Source organism: Eleutherodactylus coqui, chromosome 4 (genome assembly GCF_035609145.1).
Source record: "Eleutherodactylus coqui strain aEleCoq1 chromosome 4, aEleCoq1.hap1, whole genome shotgun sequence".
Lineage (NCBI taxonomy): Eukaryota > Metazoa > Chordata > Amphibia > Anura > Eleutherodactylidae > Eleutherodactylus > Eleutherodactylus coqui.
Window position 1 is genome coordinate 243,041,664 of NC_089840.1, and position 19,053 is coordinate 243,060,716.

Here is a 19,053-nt window from a genome sequence, read left to right on the forward strand (position 1 = left end):
TAAGGCAACTTTTACTGTCAGACTGAATTTTTCTATCCTCTTGGTAAAAGTTAATAAGATTGTATATTTTTAAATGGTATTTAAAATATATTTGACATTTTGTAATATTTATGAGTTCAGTGTTAGTAATGCCAAAAAATACACATTATAGAGTTTAGAAAAGAGAAATAAAAGTATTGTTTGACTGTCTAGCCATAAAATACTGTAAATTATCTAATATTAACTAGTCTATATTTTTTTTTACAGACAAGGAATGTACAAATTCTTACCAACACTGAGATAAAGGTACCACCAAAATGTGTCCCAGATGGCCCATCTGCCCGTCAACATACTTTAAGGAAAACTGAAAGTAAAGGTAATTACTAGAGATGAGCGAACACCAAAATGTTCGGGTGTTCGTTATTCGTAACGAACTTCCCGTGATGCTCGAGGGTTCGTTTCGAACAACGAACCCCATTGAAGTCAATGGGCGACCGGAACATTTTTGTATTTCGCCGATGCTCGCTAAGGTTTTCATGTGTGAAAATCTGGGCAATTCAGGAAAGTGATGGGAATGACACAGTGACGGATAGGGCAGGCGAGGGGCTACATGGTGGGCTGCATCTCAAGTTCACAGGTCCCACTATTAAGCCACAATAGCGGCAAGAGTGCCCCCCCCCCCCCCCACTGTCAGCATAAAGATCGTCCTCCTCTGGCACAGCTGTAACAGCTGTAGCAGAGAAGAACGATGTTTGCCCATTGAATTCAATGGAGCGGCAATACAGCCGACTCCACTGAATGCAATGGGCTGCCGGCGATCGCAGGATGAATGGTCGGAAAGGGGTTAAATATATAACCCCTTTCCTGCAATTCATCCAGAAATGTGTTACACTAAAAATATATACCGGCGTATAAGGCGACCGGGCGTATAAGACGACCCCCCAACTGTCACCTTATACGCCGGTAATACAGTGGAGCAAAGAATAAAAAGCATTACTTACGTTTTTAGATGATCTGCGGCGCTCCTGCAGGCTGTCGCTCCCTCCTGGTCCACGGCAGACAAGCTTTCTCCACGAAAGACTTTAAATCCCTGCCTCCAGGAAGACACGTGCCTTCAGCCAATCACAGCCAATGACAATGATGTCATTGAATGGCTGTGATTGGCTGTGTTTCTGGAGGCGGGGATTTCAAGCCTTGAAATCCCCGCCTCCAGAAACACAGCCAATCACAGCCATTCAATGACATCATTGTCATTGGCTGTGATTGGCTGAAGAGACGTGTCTTCCTGGAGGCAGGGATTTAAAGTCTTTCGTGGAGAAAGCTTGTCTGCCGTGGACCAGGAGGGAGCGACAGCCTGCAGGAGCGCCGCAGATCATCTAAAAACGTAAGTAATGCTTTTTATTCTTTGCTCCACTGTATTACCGGCGTATAAGGTGACAGTTGGGGGGTCGTCTTATACGCCCGGTCGCCTTATACGCCGGTATATATTTTTAGTGTAACACATTTCTGGATGAATTGCAGGAAAGGGGTTATATATTTAACCCCTTTCCGACCATTCATCCTGCGATCGCCGGCAGCCCATTGCATTCAGTGGAGTCGGCTGTATTGCCGGTTCCATTGAATTCAATGGGCAAACATCGTTCTTCTCTGCTACAGCTGTTACAGCTGTGCCAGAGAAGAAGGATTTGTCTTCTATATGTTCTCAATGGGGTCAGCGCTGCTGCCGCTGGCCCCATTGAGCGCATATAGAATGCATCCATAGCGAGCAGCGGGAGGGGCAGATTTCAATACTCGGGTGACACCTTATCTCCCCAGCCACTCACAGCAGGGGGGTGGTATAGGGCTTAAACGTTGCAGGGGGAAGTTGTAATGCCTTCCCTGTCTTTATATTGGCCAAAAAAAAGCGCTAACGTCTCAGGGAAGAAAGTTTAATTTACCAGAACACCGCATGGTGTTCGTTACGAATAACGAACATCCCGAACACCCTAATATTCGCACGAATAGCAAGCTCGGACGAACGCGTTCGCTCATCTCTAGTAATTACCTTGATCGGTGTCCTGATCCAGTGTCAGATTTGGCCATCTGCATGAAATGACTCAGATTAGTACAGCAAGTTTAAAGAGGTTGTCCTCTTTGGATAATCCATTTATGTAAGAAGAATCCCCCCCAAAAAGCCAATCACGGGGTTTGCTGCTGCTGGGAGAACCAGTAGTCAGCTGTAATCTCTGTAGTAACTCAGCATCCAGTGTTCTCTTCTCATGCAGCGCCACAACAGGGGAAATAGAGCAATGCTCAGTGCCATGGAAAGTATATGCCATAATAGCATAGAAAAGCACAACAGACTGCTGCACTTTCATATACAGTGGCCAACTCCAATGCATATTCATTCCTTAAACATTGTGACCAATAGCCAACACAGAGAATGCCACTGTAGGCTATACAATAGCATATGTCCAAGGTATATCTCTGACATATGGCTTAGACACTCTGTGCACATACACGAACATTATAGCAAGTGTTCAATTTCCCTGTAGCAAGTCACTTTTTTACTAATAGATGAGGCTCCTGAATAGGAAGGAAAAACAAATCTGTTAAATAGTTTTTTTTCTCAAGTATATTCATGAGAGAAAATGAAATGTCACACACGATGCCAGAAAATAAAATGAACTTCCCATTAAATATCACCTGCCTAATGCAAGAAGAAGTGCAGAGTCAGCTAAAAAAAGAATAAAATCAAGAAATCGCCAGGCTCAGATGGAATACACCCAAGAGTTTTAAGGGAACAAAGATACATGATAGACAAACCACTATTTCTTATACTTAGGTACTCTATTGAGACCGAGCTTGTACTACTGGATTGGCGGATTGCCACTGTGGTTCCAATATGCAAATAAGGGTCAAGAATACAGCCTGGTAACTACAGCCAGATAAGTCCCACTTCAATAATTGGAAAACTATTCGAGGGATTTCTGAGAGATGCCATCCAGGAAAACAACGGTATAACCCATCATCAGCATGCGTTAATGAGGGGTCGATTATGTTAAACCAACTTGATCAGCTTCTTCGACAAAGTAAATTCTAGGCTGGACCTGGGAGAGTCTATTGATCTTGTATATCTGGATTTCTCTAAAGCATTTGACATTGTGCCGCATAATAGGTTAATATAGAAAATGAGACAGCTCGGTCTGGGTGAAAACGTGTGTAGCAGGATAAAGAACTGGCTCTGAGACAGAAAGCAGAGGGTCGTAATTAATGGTTCGTACTCTGATTGGACCACCGTTGCTAGTGGGGTGCCAAAAGGGTTCAGTATTAAGCCCCATTCTGTTCAATATATTTATCAATGACCTGATAGAAGAACTGCTCAGTAAAATATCAATATTTGAAGACAATATGAAATTATACAAGATAATTAATACAATGGTGGACAATGTACAGCTGCAATTGCAGCTAGATAAGTTGGGGGTTGGGTAGAAAAATGGCAAATGAAGTCCAACAATGATAAGGTTATGCACATGGGCAGGAGAAACGGATGTCACCAATATACACTCAATAGAGTACTGCTAGGGAAAAGTGATATGGAAAAAGACCTGGGGGTACTAGTTGACTGTAGACTTAACTGGAGCAATCAAGGCCAGTCAGTTGCTGCAAAGGCAAATAAAGTTTTAGGGTGCAGTAAAAGAGTTATAGGGGCGAGGGACGATAACATTATTCTTCCACTACATAAGGCACTTATCAGGCCTCACATGGAATACTGTGTACAGTTCTGGACATCAGTAACCAGGAAAGACATTGCAGTGCTTGAGGGGGTTCAAAGACAGGCAACTTAACTAATAAACGGAATGAGAGGACTAGAATACCCAGAGAGGCTATCAGAATTGGGATTATTCACCCTGGAAAAAAGGTGGTTATGGGGCGACCAAACAATTATGTATAAATACATTAGGGGACAATACAAGGATCTCTCCCATGATCTGTTTATAGCCAGGACTGTGAGGGTAACAAGAGGGCATCCTATACGGTGGGTTCTTTTCTGCAAGACCTGTGAGCTTATGGAACTCTCTGCTTGAGGACTTATTCACACGACTGTTTGCGTGAAAACGGTGGCCGATATACGCTCCTGTGAATAAGCCCTGAGGACGTGGTGATAGTAAAATCAATGGAGCAGTTTAGGAGGGGTCTCAACGTCTTTTTGGAGCATTATGACATTGCAGGATATAGATATTAAATAACTAAAAGGGTTGTTGATCCAGGCCTTGGAGTCAGGTAGGAACTTTCAAATGTTGATCCAGGGATTATTCTGACTGCCATTATGGAGTCGGGAAGGAATTTTTTTCCACCAAAAGGGGTAAATTGGCTTCTGCCTTATCAGGGTTTCTTTTGCCTTCCTCTGGATCAACAAGGGGGGTAGAAACAGGCTAAACTGGATGGACATTTGTCTTTTTTCAGCCTTGTATACTATGTTACTATGTAGGGACAATCCCTCTTGTATTTTTTAGTTTTCCCTAATGAGTTTTCCGAACTAAATAACTCCTTAGCTTTATGTTATTCATGTCATCATATCATTATCACTGGTTTCTGTTTCACTGATTGATTCTCTCATTTCCACAGCTCAGCCTGCAATGCCATCTCCGTAGCAAAGTGTCAGCTGGTTTAATGACTATTTATTTTCAATGTGATACTTTCCTTTTCTAGACAAGAAGCCCCCGAAACATTTTACAAGAAGTTACTTCCCAGACACCTGGTTTTTTAAGTTGGCTCCTGTCGGGTCAGTATGCCTTCACCTTAATGCATTAATTTAGAGTGTCTCAAAAGTGTGGAAACATCCATATAGTATGAAAACCGTTTGACCGATGGTGATGCAATTTTGCATGCAATCAGACTTCCATCTTTTGGTCCTCTAGATTTTGATTTATCAGCAATTAAACCTATTCCATGGAATTTGCAAATACGTTTAGCTACTGCCCTGTGGGTAATAGAAGCTCTGTTAGATGGCTCTGATTGAAATCTGTGACTTTAACAGGTGTGCTTTGTTCACCTGACATGCTCTCAACACGTTCTGAAGGAGATATCGCCATCATTCCTATTGTCTGTAATTTAGAAAAATCACTCTTAAAATGAGAACAAATAAAGCTATGTTATAATGAAGCACACCAATGTTATTTCTGGTAAAATTCTTTGCCAGTTTGATATATCACACACTATCCTATTGAAAAAAATTAGAGTTGAATCCAGGATAACGGCCTTCAAAATGGTCGTCATCTTGGTGATAGGGCCTAACAGGTTTCCCACTTTTTCTCTCTCTCACAGTTTGTATGCAAAATTGAATCACCAAACCACTTTCACTCTATATGGGTGTTTCCACACTTTTGAGACCCCTTTACTATGGCTTTGAGACTTGCACTTGGGCCTTGTTCTCATGCACGTAAAATTCTGCGCTGCTAGCAGCGCACAGACCACGCTTCTAATAGAAACCAATACGTTGCTATAGAAGCATTTACATGGAGGTTGTTAGGTGCGCGGAGTTTCGCACACCTAACAAAAGATAGGAAATGCAAGTGCAAACTCACATGTCGGCTCCAAGATGCGGAAAAGATAGGACATGTCCTATCTTTGCTGTGCGCTTCCCATAGGCTCTTATGGAAGCCTGGAAAGCTCACAGCCCATACCATGGAGCATGTGAATAGGCTACTTCAAGGAGCTGAAGCAGCCCGTTCACACCATCCTCACAGTGCTGCTAGCAGCGAGTTATGCTTGCTGCTAGCAGCGCGTAAATTACATTCATGTGAACAAGCCCTTCCTCAGATATTTTTTCCTGTCTTGTGGGTCTTGTTGAATGTTAGTAGCAATAACTTACCTTTTAAAGCATTTTACAATATATTGAAAATATACCCCAACTTAAAGCAGATAAGCAGTTGTGGCCTTTTCATTCCTTTGTTGCATTTTCATTTTTCAATATTATCTAATAGCTACTGTATGGTTAATGACTCCGGCTTGGCTATATTGTCTGATATCATCTACAGACCCCTCAATGATTCAGATTGCCAATCAGTGGCAAAGGCTGCAGCTATACTTATACATATTAGGGGCTTGTTCACATCATTGTTTTTGCTTTACTCTGTTCATTTCCATTCCGTTTGATTTCCATTTTTTTCTCCAAAATACTAGCGTATCAGTAAGCGCTACTTCTATTTAAAAAAAGGGAATTCAAATGGATCCTTTTATTACATTATGGTCCACGGGTGACTGAACTAAACTGAAGGGTTTCTCGTTTGGTTCCGTCTTTGATGTCCATTTAATGGATTCCTTTTTTAATGCGCATGCACAGAAGGTTAGACGGACAAAATAATAATTTAAAAAAACGATCAGTTAAAAACTGATGAAAATGGGAGCAAATGGAAACAAACTGATAGAACCACCCTGTTGTTAATGGAATCATCTACTACATCAATTAAAAAAAACAGAAACCATGGTTTTGCTTGCTTCCTTTTGAATTCTGTTTTGCTATATGTTCCACTGAAAAAAAAATCCCTTCAAAATGGAAATCAAAACACTGATGTGAAGGAGTCCTTAACGTATGTTTATAAACATAAGCCTGTAACGTGGGGTACCTCCCCATAATCAGGTTCCGCCTTACAAAAGGCTACTGGTTAAAATTGCAAGTACAATACCACACACCATGTTTTGGTTTCTAACTTTTTAGGAAGCTCTATAATTTTGGTCGTTTTGCTACCACAAGCTGGCACAATTTCTTGTGCTCCTGCTCGCCTCCCAGACGATGTTACTGTAGGTCATACAGTCTTGCACCTAGCTTAATAAGTACAAGACAAGTCAGATTGTGCTTCTGGTCTACACAAATTCACTCACAGTCTGTCTCAGACCAAAGGGCGACTTCTATAGTATTAGTAAATCGCCTACGTCTCTCCAGCCCAATTTGACTGTTGTACAAATGCTTCTAGATCTTGACTTTGAGCTTCCTTAGGGTGCTTCCTACATACTGGATGCCACAGGGGCACTTCAGCATGTAAACTAATCCTCTATGCTCATAATCATAATCTATCTGCATAGGGAACAGGGGCGTAACTATAGAGAATGCAGGGGATGCTGTTGCACCCGGGCCCAGGAGCCTTGGGGGGCCCATAAGGCTTCTCTTCTCCATATAGGAAGCCCAGTACTATGAATAAAGCATTATAGTTGGGGGCCCCGTTCCAGGTTTTGCATTGGGGCCCAGGAGCTTCAAGTTACGCCTTTGATAGGGAAAATCTTATTTTAAATATTAGATTTAATGACAACCATTGTATAAACCCTAGATAAGGGCTTAAATCTTTCCACACCAAGTAAAAACACCCTGTGAAGTTATAGAGTTTGTGCATTCAACTTTTAAGCGCTGCGGAATATGTAGGCGCTATATAAATAAAGATTATTATTAAACTCTTGATGTTGATGTTTTTGAGCCCTTCTATAGACAATAACCAGATTTATAGGATTAGTTGTTCCAGTCATATTGAATTCAATGACAAAAGAATTCCTGTAGCGGTCCTGGTTACTTATCGTAGTAATCGATCGGTTACCTACTGTATCATGTCCCACTTCCCTAATAGTTTTATCTATAATGTTCTCTTCGTGGTTCCTTTCCAAAAGTCTATGTCTAAGAATTGTTCTCTGTTCAAGAGAATTCTCAAACTCAGGACGGTTCCTCTTGATTCTCTAAAACTATCCTTTGAGGATGATCCTGATCCAACTGGAGAAATGGCAGCTACTTTTATCTATGTAGGATCTAGTATCCCTAGATTTAAAAATACTTTTGCAGAAACAGTATTATTTTTAACAAGCATGGTTAAAGGACCAGTCCAGTGAAAACACATCTTCCTAACCCTGCCCACTTGACCTGATTGCCTGTCACATTCTGGAGGTCTCCTATGTGTTTGATGCTTATCAGGTACCATCTTGAGAGTGAGATTTTTTACTTTCACTTTCAAATCAATACCATGTTGCATTAGCTCAGAATTAGCTAGAGACTGTAGCATTTCTGCCTGCCGGGGAAACAGTTATTATTACCTTCATATATTAACCTAAATAGGCAACAGACCATAAGTATACAGTCAGGTAGATGAGGTGTAAACTCCTCTACTATAACTGTGTGACAGGAACTGTGTCCTCCTCTAGGCAGTTTCGGTGGTAGGATTTATGCAAGTGCATAACACAGACTGAGAAATTTACTAGTTTCAGACAACATAAACCCAAGTAGATCTGACCTGGTCAGAATTGAGATCGCATGCACATCTGAGGAAAAAGAGGCTGGGAGTTTCAGAAAGAAAGAAATGACTAACTATGGCTCAGTTACATATACTGGGGGGCTAACTACATAATGAATTTAAAAATAAAATGACCAGAGTGGTCCTTCAAATCTATGAAATTAATGATGACTAGAGATGAGCGAACATGTCCGTTACGGACACATCCGCACCCGGACACCGGCTTTGCCGAACACTGCAGTGTTCGCGCGTAAAGGTCCGGGTGCCGCCGGGGGGCGGGGAGATGCGCGGCGGCGCGGGCGGCAGTAGCGGGGAAGAGGGGGGAGCCCTCTCTCTCTCCCTCTCCCCCCCACTCCCCGCCGCACCCCCCCGCGCTGCCACGGCGGCCCCCGAACTTTTTTCGCCCGAACACTGAAGTGTTCGCAAAGTTCGGTGTTCGGGCGAAAAAGGGGCGGGGCCGAACGTGTTCGCTCATCTCTAATGATGACCAAACTAATTTTACCTAAATAAATATTATCAAAAAAAAATTGTGGGATAAAGAAAAATCTGAACATTAATATAAATTCCTTTTGAACGGGCTCTATAGTATCATCCTGAAAAAGAAAAGAAAAAAACTAACGATTGTGCGCAGCCTGCTTTATGAAATGTAAAAAGTTGTAGAGAGTAATTTAAAAGTGGATTTTTACTGATACTATTAAGTTCATTGAAGTAAAAAAAATCTGAAATGTTATCAGTATAGACCTATTCCAGCACCTAGTTTACATTACATGCAATTATTACCTCTGATAATACTTCATTTATCTCTTCTTGTTCTACAGCTCGGATGGACACTCTGTACTGCATCTAACTACCCCACATACTATCACCAAGTGGGTGACTGATGGCTTCTGCTTGAGCAAGACTGGTTTTGCCAGTGTAAAAGACGTTGAGTTCACCACATTCCAGTCTTATTTTATTGACCTAATTGTTCCCTACTCAGTCGTACAAGGAGAGAAGTTTACAATACAGGCCGTGGTCTTCAGCTATGGGAAGAAATGTAATCTGGTAAGAAAAATTATGATCCTTTTTTAATGTTTAAAAAATATTTGCTTTCAGAAAATCATGGCTATTTGGTGTATATGAGCCCTTGGGCAAAGGTATAACAGAGATCATTTTATATTTCACCCTTCAATTGATAAGTTTAGAATATTTTTACCCACCACAAGCTCTCCAAACCCCAGTGGGCATTAGCACCTGCACTTGTTTGCCCTGTGATGACACCACACAATTCATAATAGGTCACTTTACTTGGTTGCCATTATTTATCACATTATTCTTTAACTACTTGACCATCAGTACACTATGTGGGAATTACATTTTATCAGGCTTGGTTCATATCTGCGCTGGAAGCACCATTCGGAGCCTCGGGCACAAATACTGTAGAAAATCTAGGACAAAATAGTGTAGCATGTGGCACTATTTTGTTTGGTAAAATGCCAAGTGACATGTCAGAACTAGAGATGAGCGAACACCAAAATGTTCGGGTGTTCGTTATTCGTAACGAACTTCCCGTGATGCTCGAGGGTTCGTTTCGAACAACGAACCCCATTGAAGTCAATGGGCGACCAGAACATTTTTGTATTTTGCCGATGCTCGCTAAGGTTTTCATGTGTGAAAATCTGGGCAATTCAGGAAAGTGATGGGAATGACACAGTGACGGATAGGGCAGGCGAGGGGCTACATGTTGGGCTGCATCCTAAGTTCACAGGTCCCACTATTAAGCCACAATAGCGGCAAGAGTGGGCCCCCCCCCCCTCCCAACAACTTTTACTTCTGAAAAGCGCTCATTAGCATGGCATACCTTTGCTAAGCACCACACTACCTCCAACAAAGCACAATCACTGCCTGCATGACACTCCACTGCCACTTCTCCTGAGTTACATGCTGCCCAACCGCACCCCCTCCCCCCCACAGCGCACACCAAAGTGTCCCTGCGCAGCCTTCAGCTGCCCTCATGCCACACCACGCTCATGTCTATTTAGAATTGCGTCTGCCATGACGAGGGACCGCAGGCATACACTGCAGAGGTTGGCACGGCTAGGCAGCGACCCTCTTTAAAAGTGGCGGAGCGATAGCCCACAATGCTGTACAGAAGCAATGAGAAATAGAATCCTGTGCCACCGCCATCTGGAGCTGCACACGTGGGCATAGCAATGGGGAACCTATGTGCCACACACTATTCATTCTGTCAAGGTGTCTGCATGCCCCAGTCAGACCGGGCTTTTTAATTCATAGACACAGGCAGGTACAACTCCCTATTGTGAAGTCCCTGTCGACCCACAGCATGGGTGGCTCCCTGGAACCCACCGGCGGTACACAAAAATATCCCATTGCATTGCCCAACACAGCTGAGGTAGTAATGTCGTGCGTAATACAGGTGGGCTTCGGCCCACACTGCATGCCCCAGTCAGACTGGGATTCTTTACAAGTGGACACATGTAGGTTTAACTCCCTGTGGACCCACTGCCTGGGTGGGTGCCAGGAAGCCACCGGCGGTACATAGAAATATCCCATTGCATTGCCCAACACAGCTGAGGTAGTAATGTCGTGCGTAATACAGGTGTGCTTCGGCCCACACTGCATGCCCCAGTCAGACTGGGATTCTTTACAAGTGGACACATGTAGGTTTAACTCCCTGTGGACCCACTGCCTGGGTGGGTGCCAGGAAGCCACCGGCGGTACATAGAAATATCCCATTGCATTGCCCAACACAGCTGAGGTAGTAATGTCGTGCGTAATACAGGTGGGCTTCGGCCCACACTGCATGCCCCGGTCAGACGGGTTCTTTAGAAGTGTACAGATGTATTAAAAACTCAGTGTGCACCTACAGCATGGGTGGCTCCCTGGAACCCACCGGCGGTACACAAAAATATCCCATTGCATTGCCCAACACAGCTGAGGTAACGTCAGCTGTAATGCAGGTGGGCTAAAAATTAATTTGATTACACTGTAGGCGAGGGCCCACACAAATTGCTGTATCAACAGTACTAATGTACATCCCAAAAATTGGCCATGGCCAGCCAAGAGGGCAGGTGAAACCCATTAATCGCTTTGGTTAATGTGGCTTAAGTGGTAACTAGGCCTGGAGGCAGCCCAGTGTAACGAAAAATTGGTTCAAGTTAAAGTTCCAATGCTTTTAAGCGCATTGAAACTTATAAAAATTGTTCTGAAAAATTATTTGAGTGAGCCTTGTGGCCCTAAGAAAAATTGCCCGTTCAGCGTGATTACGTGAGGTTTCAGGAGGTGGAGCAGGAGGAGGAGGAGGAGGAATATTAGACACAGATTGATGAAGCAGAAATGTCCCCGTTTTGGATGGTGAGAGAGAACGTAGCTTCCATCCGCGGGTGCAGCCTACGTATTGCTTACGTATCGCTGCTGTCCGCTGGTGGAGAACAGAAGTCTGGGGAAATCCAGCCTTTGTTCATCTTGATGAGTGTTAGCCTGTCGGCACTGTCGGTTGACAAGCGGCTACGCTTATCTGTGATGATTCCCCCAGCCGCACTAAACACCCTCTCCGACAACACGCTAGCCGCAGGACAAGCAAGCACCTCAAGGGCATACAGGGCTAGTTCAGGCCACGTGTCCAGCTTCGACACCCAGTAGTTGTAGGGGGCAGAGGCGTCACCAAGGATGGTCGTGCGATCCGCTACGTACTCCCTCACCATCCTTTTGCAGTGCTCCCGCCGACTCAGCCGTGACTGGGGAGCGGTGACACAGTCTTGGTGGGGAGCCATAAAGCTGGCCAGGCCCTTAAAGACTGTTGCACTGCCTGGGATGTACATGCTGCTCGATCTACGCACATCCCCTGCAACATGGCCCTCGGAACTGCGCCTTCTGCCACTAGCGCTGTCGGCTGGGAATTTTACCATCAGCTTGTCCGCAAGGGTCCTGTGGTATAGCAACACTCTCGAACCCCTTTCCTCTTCGGGAATCAGAGTGGGCAGGTTCTCCTTATACCGTGGATCGAGCAGTGTGTACACCCAGTAATCCGTCGTGGCCAGAATGCGTGCAACGCGAGGGTCACGAGAAAGGCATCCTAACATGAAGTCAGCCATGTGTGCCAGGGTACCTGTACGCAACACATGGCTGTCTTCACTAGGAAGATCACTTTCAGGATCCTCCTCCTCCTCCTCCTCCTCCTCAGGCCATACACGCTGAAAGGATGACAGGCAATCAGCCGGTGTACCGTCAGCAGCGGGCCAAGCTGTCTCTTCCCCCTCCTCCTCATCCTCCTCATGCTCCTCCTCCTCCTCCTGTACGCGCTGAGAAATAGACAGGAGGGTGCCCTGACTATCCAGCGGCATACTGTCTTCCCCCGCCCCCGTTTCCGAGCGCAAAGCAGCTGCCTTTATGGTTTGCAGGGAATTTCTCAAGATGCATAGCAGAGGAATGGTGACGCTAATGATTGTAGCATCGCCGCTCACCACCTGGGTAGACTCCTCAAAATTACCAAGGACATGGCAGATGTCTGCCAACCAGGCCCACTCTTCTGAAAGGAATTGAGGAGGCTGACTCCCACTGCGCCGCCCATGTTGGAGTTGGTATTCGACTATAGCTCTCCGTTGTTCATAGAGCCTGGCCAACATGTGGAGCGTAGAGTTCCACCGTGTGGGCACGTCGCACAGCAGTCGGTGCACTGGCAGCTTAAAGTGATGTTGCAGGGTGCGCAGGGTGGCAGCGTCCGTGTGGGACTTGCGGAAATGTGCGCAGAGCCGGCGCGCCTTTACGAGCAGGTCTGACAAGCGTGGGTAGCTTTTCAGAAACCGCTGAACCACCAAATTAAAGACGTGGGCCAGGCATGGCACGTGCGTGAGGCTGCCAAGCTGCAGAGCCGCCACCAGGTTACGGCCGTTGTCACACACGACCATGCCCGGTTGGAGGCTCAGCGGCGCAAGCCAGCGGTCGGTCTGCTGTGTCAGACCCTGCAGCAGTTCGTGGGCCGTGTGCCTCTTATCGCCTAAGCTGAGTAGTTTCAGCACGGCCTGCTGACGCTTGCCCACCGCTGTGCTGCCACACCGCGCGACACCGACTGCTGGCGACATGCTGCTGCTAACACATCTTGATTGTGAGACAGAGGAGGAGGAGGAGGAGGAGGGTGCTTTAGTGGAGGAAGCATACACCTCCGCAGATACCACCACCGAGCTGGGGCCCGCAATTCTGGGGGTGGGTAGGACGTGAGCGGTCCCAGGCTCTGACTCTGTCCCAGCCTCCACTAAATTCACCCAATGTGCCGTCAGGGAGATGTAGTGGCCCTGCCCGCCTGTGCTTGTCCACGTGTCCGTAGTTAAGTGGACCGTGGCAGTAACCGCGTTGGTGAGGGCGCGCACAATGTTGCGGGAGACGTGGTCGTGCAGGGCTGGGACGGCACATCGGGAAAAGTAGTGGCGACTGGGAACTGAGTAGCGCGGGGCCGCCGCCTCCATGATACTTTTGAAGGACTCCGTTTCCACAACCCTATACGGCAGCATCTCAAGGCTGATGAATTTTGCGATGCGGACGGTTAACGTTTGAGCGTGCGGGTGCGTGGCGGCGTACTTGCGCTTGCGCTCGAACACTTGCGCAAGCGACGGCTGAACGGTGCGCTGAACTACACTGCTGGATGGGGCCGAGGACAGCGGAGATGAGGGTGTGGGTGCAGGCCATGAGGCGGTAGTGCCTGTGTCCTGAGAGGGGGGTTGCATCTCAGTGGCAGGTTGGGGCACAGGGGGAGAGGCAGGGGTGCAAACCGGAGACGGTGAACGGCCTTTGTCCCACCTTGCGGGGTGCTTGGCCATCATATGTCTGCGCATGGTGGTGGTGGTGAGGCTGTTGGTGTTGGCTCCCCGGCTGAGCTTTGCGCGACAAAGGTTGCACACCACTGTTCGTCGGTCGTCAGGCGTCTCTGTGAAAAACTGCCAGACCTTAGAGCACCTCGGCCTACGCAGGGTGGCATGGCGCGAGGGGGCGCTTTGGGAAACACTTGGTGGATTATTCGGTCTGGCCCTGCCTCTACCCCTGGCCACCGCACTGCCTCTTGCAACCTGCCCTGCTGATGCCCTTGACTCCCCCTCTGAAGACCTGTCCTCCTGAGTAAGCGTTGCACACCAGGTGGGGTCAGTCACCTCATCGTCCTGCTGCTCTTCCTCCGAATCCTCTGTGCGCTGCTCCCTGGGACTTACTGCCCTTACTACTACCTCACTGCAAGACAACTGTGTCTGATCGTCATCGTCCTCCTCACCCACAGAAAGTTGTTGAGACAGTTGGCGGAAGTCCCCAGCCTCTTCCCCCGGACCCCGGGAACTTTCGAATGGTTGGGCATCAGTGACGATAAACTCCTCTGGTGGGAGAGGAACCGCTGCTGCCCAATCTAAGCAGGGGCCCGAGAACAGTTCCTGGGAGTGTTCCCGCTCCTGAGCAGGTGTCATTGTAGTGGACTGAGGAGGCTGGGAGGAAGGAGGAGCAGCAGACAGAGGATTCGGATTGGCAGCAGTGGACGGCGCAGAACTGCGGGTAGACGATAGGTTGCTCGAAGCACTTTCTGCCATCCAGGACAGGACCTGCTCACACTGCTCATTTTCTAATAACCGTCTCCCGCGTGGACCCATTAATTGGGCGATGAATGTGGGGACGCCAGAAACGTGCCTCTCTCCTAATCGCGCAGCAGACAGCTGCGACACACCTGGATCAGGAGCTTGGCCTGTGCCCACACCCTCACTTGGCCCTCCGCGTCCTCGGCCACGTCCACGTCCACGTCCTCTAGGCTTACCCCTACCCCTCAGCATGCTGTATTACCAGTGATTAGATTTCCCAGGCAGGAAATAAATTGGCGCAAGACTGCAGGCCAAATATAATTTTTGCCCTTTTTGGAAAACGAAAGGCCCCACTGCCTCTAGTGAATGAATTATCTAAGTTTAATAACTGTGCTGTGTCCCTGCTTATGTGTCACAGAACGTGAGGGTAGCAGAGTTATTATAACTCTTGGAGAGCAGGTATTTTTTTTCCCAATTAAGGAAAGCAAATGGCGAACCCAGCAGTAAAGCGTAGCTGGGTGCGTATGATTTAGCAATGTTTTTCACGCAGCTCACACGTCTACACAGGCGTAAGGACGGACACAGGCTGGACAAATAGATTTGTTTTCAGTTTTTTCCCACCAACAGGCAGCACTGCGTATATTCAATGAACCTGCGAAGTTTAATAACTGCGCTGTGTCCCTGCTTATGTGTCACAGAACGTGAGGGTAGCAGAGTTATTATAACTCTTGGAGAGCAGGTATTTTTTTTTCCCAATTAAGGAAAGCAAATGGCGAACCCAGCAGTAAAGCGTAGCTGGCTGCGTATGATTTAGCAATGTTTTTCACGCAGCTCACACGTCTACACAGGCGTAAGGACGGACACAGGCTGGACAAATAGATTTGTTTTCAGTTTTTTCCCACCAACAGGCAGCACTGCGTATATTCAATGAACCTGCGAAGTTTAATAACTGCGCTGTGTCCCTGCTTATGTGTCACAGAACGTGAGGGTAGCAGAGTTATTATAACTCTTGGAGAGCAGGTATTTTTTTTCCCAATTAAGGAAAGCAAATGGCGAACCCAGCAGTAAAGCGTAGCTGGGTGCGTATGATTTAGCAATGTTTTTCACGCAGCTCACACGTCTACACAGGCGTAAGGACGGACACAGGCTGGACAAATAGATTTGTTTTCAGTTTTTTCCCACCAACAGGCAGCACTGCGTATATTCAATGAACCTGCGAAGTTTAATAACTGCGCTGTGTCCCTGCTTATGTGTCACAGAACGTGAGGGTAGCAGAGTTATTATAACTCTTGGAGAGCAGGTATTTTTTTTCCCAATTAAGGAAAGCAAATGGCGAACCCAGCAGTAAAGCGTAGCTGGGTGCGTATGATTTAGCAATGTTTTTCACGCAGCTCACACGTCTACACAGGCGTAAGGACGGACACAGGCTGGACAAATAGATTTGTTTTCAGTTTTTTCCCACCAACAGGCAGCACTGCGTATATTCAATGAACCTGCGAAGTTTAATAACTGCGCTGTGTCCCTGCTTATGTGTCACAGAACGTGAGGGTAGCAGAGTTATTATAACTCTTGGAGAGCAGGTATTTTTTTTTCCCAATTAAGGAAAGCAAATGGCGAACCCAGCAGTAAAGCGTAGCTGGCTGCGTATGATTTAGCAATGTTTTTCACGCAGCTCACACGTCTACACAGGCGTAAGGACGGACACAGGCTGGACAAATAGATTTGTTTTCAGTTTTTTCCCACCAACAGGCAGCACTGCGTATATTCAATGAACCTGCGAAGTTTAATAACTGCGCTGTGTCCCTGCTTATGTGTCACAGAACGTGAGGGTAGCAGAGTTATTATAACTCTTGGAGAGCAGGTATTTTTTTTTCCCAATTAAGGAAAGCAAATGGCGAACCCAGCAGTAAAGCGTAGCTGGCTGCGTATGATTTAGCAATGTTTTTCACGCAGCTCACACGTCTACACAGGCGTAAGGACGGACACAGGCTGGACAAATAGATTTGTTTTCAGTTTTTTCCCACCAACAGGCAGCACTGCGTATATTCTATGAATAATAACTGTGTTGTGGCCCTGCCTATACAATTCTTTCCCTGCAGTATCAATGGAGGGTGCAATGCTCTGCAGAGGCGATTTTGAGAAGCCCAAAAAAAATGCAGCACAGCCAACAGCAGCCTGGACAGTACTGCACACGGATAAATATGGCCCTAGAAAGGACCGTTGAGGTTCTTGAAGGCTACACTCACTCCTAACACTCTCCCTGCCTATGCAGCACTTCTGTCCCTAATGCCAGGTGCAACGGTCTGCAGAGGCGATTTTGAGAAAAAAAAAAAAATCCCACTGCTAACAGCAGCCAACACACAGCTATCAGTGGCCCTAATAAGGACCTTTGGGGGGTCTTGAAGCCTACACTAACTACCAATTCTTTCCCTACAGCAGCTCCGGTATAAACAGCACTGTCCCTCATCTAACTCACACCGCATCTGAGGCGAGCCGCGGGAGGGGCCGACTTTTATATTAGGCGAACACCTGATCTCGCCAGCCACTCACAGCAGGGGGGTGGTATAGGGCTTAAACGTTGCAGGGGGAAGTTGTAATGCCTTCCCTGTCTTTCAATTGGCCAGAAAAGCGCGCTAACGTCTCAGGGAAGGAAGTGAAAGTAACCAGAACACCGCATGGTGTTCGTCACGAATAACGAACATCCCGAACACCCTAATATTCGCACGAATATCAAGCTCGGACGAACGCGTTCGCTCATCTCTAGTCAGAACCCCAACGCACCCCATTATTGTCACTTCGGTTATACTTGTGGTTAAGCTCCTATCATGGAGCTGAACAACAAAAATATTAAGCACATGTGTAAAAGAGACCTTAAGGGGCATTCCCACACTGCTTTTCACTATTATGTGGAATTCCATCTGGGGGTTACATCACAGGTGCTGAAAAGAGCAACGACAGTACAAGAGCGGTACAAGAGTGGTACCGAGCAGTACAAGAGCGGAGAAGGTAGACAAATTTCCATAATGACCATGTGGCGTACCTTGTGTCAACTGTGGTTCAATAGGCAAAGATTGTCAAGGGTGCCTCTGATGACCCTGCATCAGCACCAATAACACCTCGCATGGACCCAGGAAAACGTCGGAGAACCTTGGAAACCTGTTAGAAGGTCATCTGGAGTGATGAATCCCATTCCCTTCTGAACCACTCTGCCTTGGCCCCAAAACTCACTGAACTGTAACCAATTGAACATATTTAGGATGTGCTGTAAAGGGCTGTGAGATTTGCTCCCACTTATCCGCAAAATGTGAACTAACTGACAGAGTTCCTGCAGCGGCATGGATTGAGTGGTGTCTGGAAGCTGTAATTGAACAAAAACATTGACAAACCCAATATTGAATCAGTACCTAATGCAGTCATCGTTCAGTGTAGAATAACATAGTCAGCAACCTTATTCTATACTCCAAATATAACAAAAACAAACAAACCTTGTCAAACGAACACCAAAATGGTGTTATTTTCACTAAGGACAGTGAATGGTTCCATTCATTCCTGTTTTGCAGTTCCACCACAGTACTGTTTTTGGCAGATGGAACTGAAATACTCCTTTAGTGCATCAAACATGTCAGCCTCATACATTGGGCATTGGTGCAAAAAAATCAAACATAAAGCTATGCAATCTCCATAGACAATTAACAAGAGTAAAATAAGTCATACTGAAGAGCTGCACTTTTCCAATAAGTTGTGCGTTACTGTGACTGCTTATAACAAAAGCCAAAGATGCAGTAAAAGATCCATTGTTTGAAGCATCCCAATGACCCTCAATGTACCCTATTAACTTATAGTGGAATCTGTCTATATGCAGTACTATTTTTGCCGTAAAATCTGACAACACTGTCAATGGAGCTTCCATTGTAGGTATAAAACATTGGAAATTGGAGCCTCAGGCACACAATATCACAGAACCATTATCCATTCATAGCTTTCAGATTGTTTCTAGAGCATGTTGACAGTCTGTAGTTAGTGTCAAGACAAGAAGTGCTTTTTGGGGTTTTCTGGATTTGGGTATCCATATCCAAAAAGCCAAATACAAGCCTGAGATCACCATCCACAATGCCAAAAGTTGTCTACAACTAACAGGGTAGAAGGCATAACAGCTGCTATTGGGTTCAGCAAATACAGAGATCCATCTCCACTCCAACAAAAGTAAGATGCACTAAAGATAACTGGGGATGATGGAAAGAAAGACTGAGAACATGAAATGGAAGACCTAGAAG

General features: G+C 46.1%; 1 protein-coding gene across 1 annotated transcript in view; it reads left to right on the top strand.

Annotated features, from left to right (window-relative positions):
- LOC136626159 (alpha-2-macroglobulin-like) overlaps window positions 1-19,053 on the top strand; it is a 149,690-nt gene that overhangs the window by 81,263 nt on the left and 49,374 nt on the right. Inside the window, exons 17-19 of the mRNA XM_066600966.1 lie at window positions 247-355; window positions 4,672-4,744; window positions 9,050-9,275. Coding sequence (XP_066457063.1) covers window positions 247-355; window positions 4,672-4,744; window positions 9,050-9,275 — 408 coding nt within the window. The remainder of the gene's footprint in view (window positions 1-246; window positions 356-4,671; window positions 4,745-9,049; window positions 9,276-19,053) is intronic.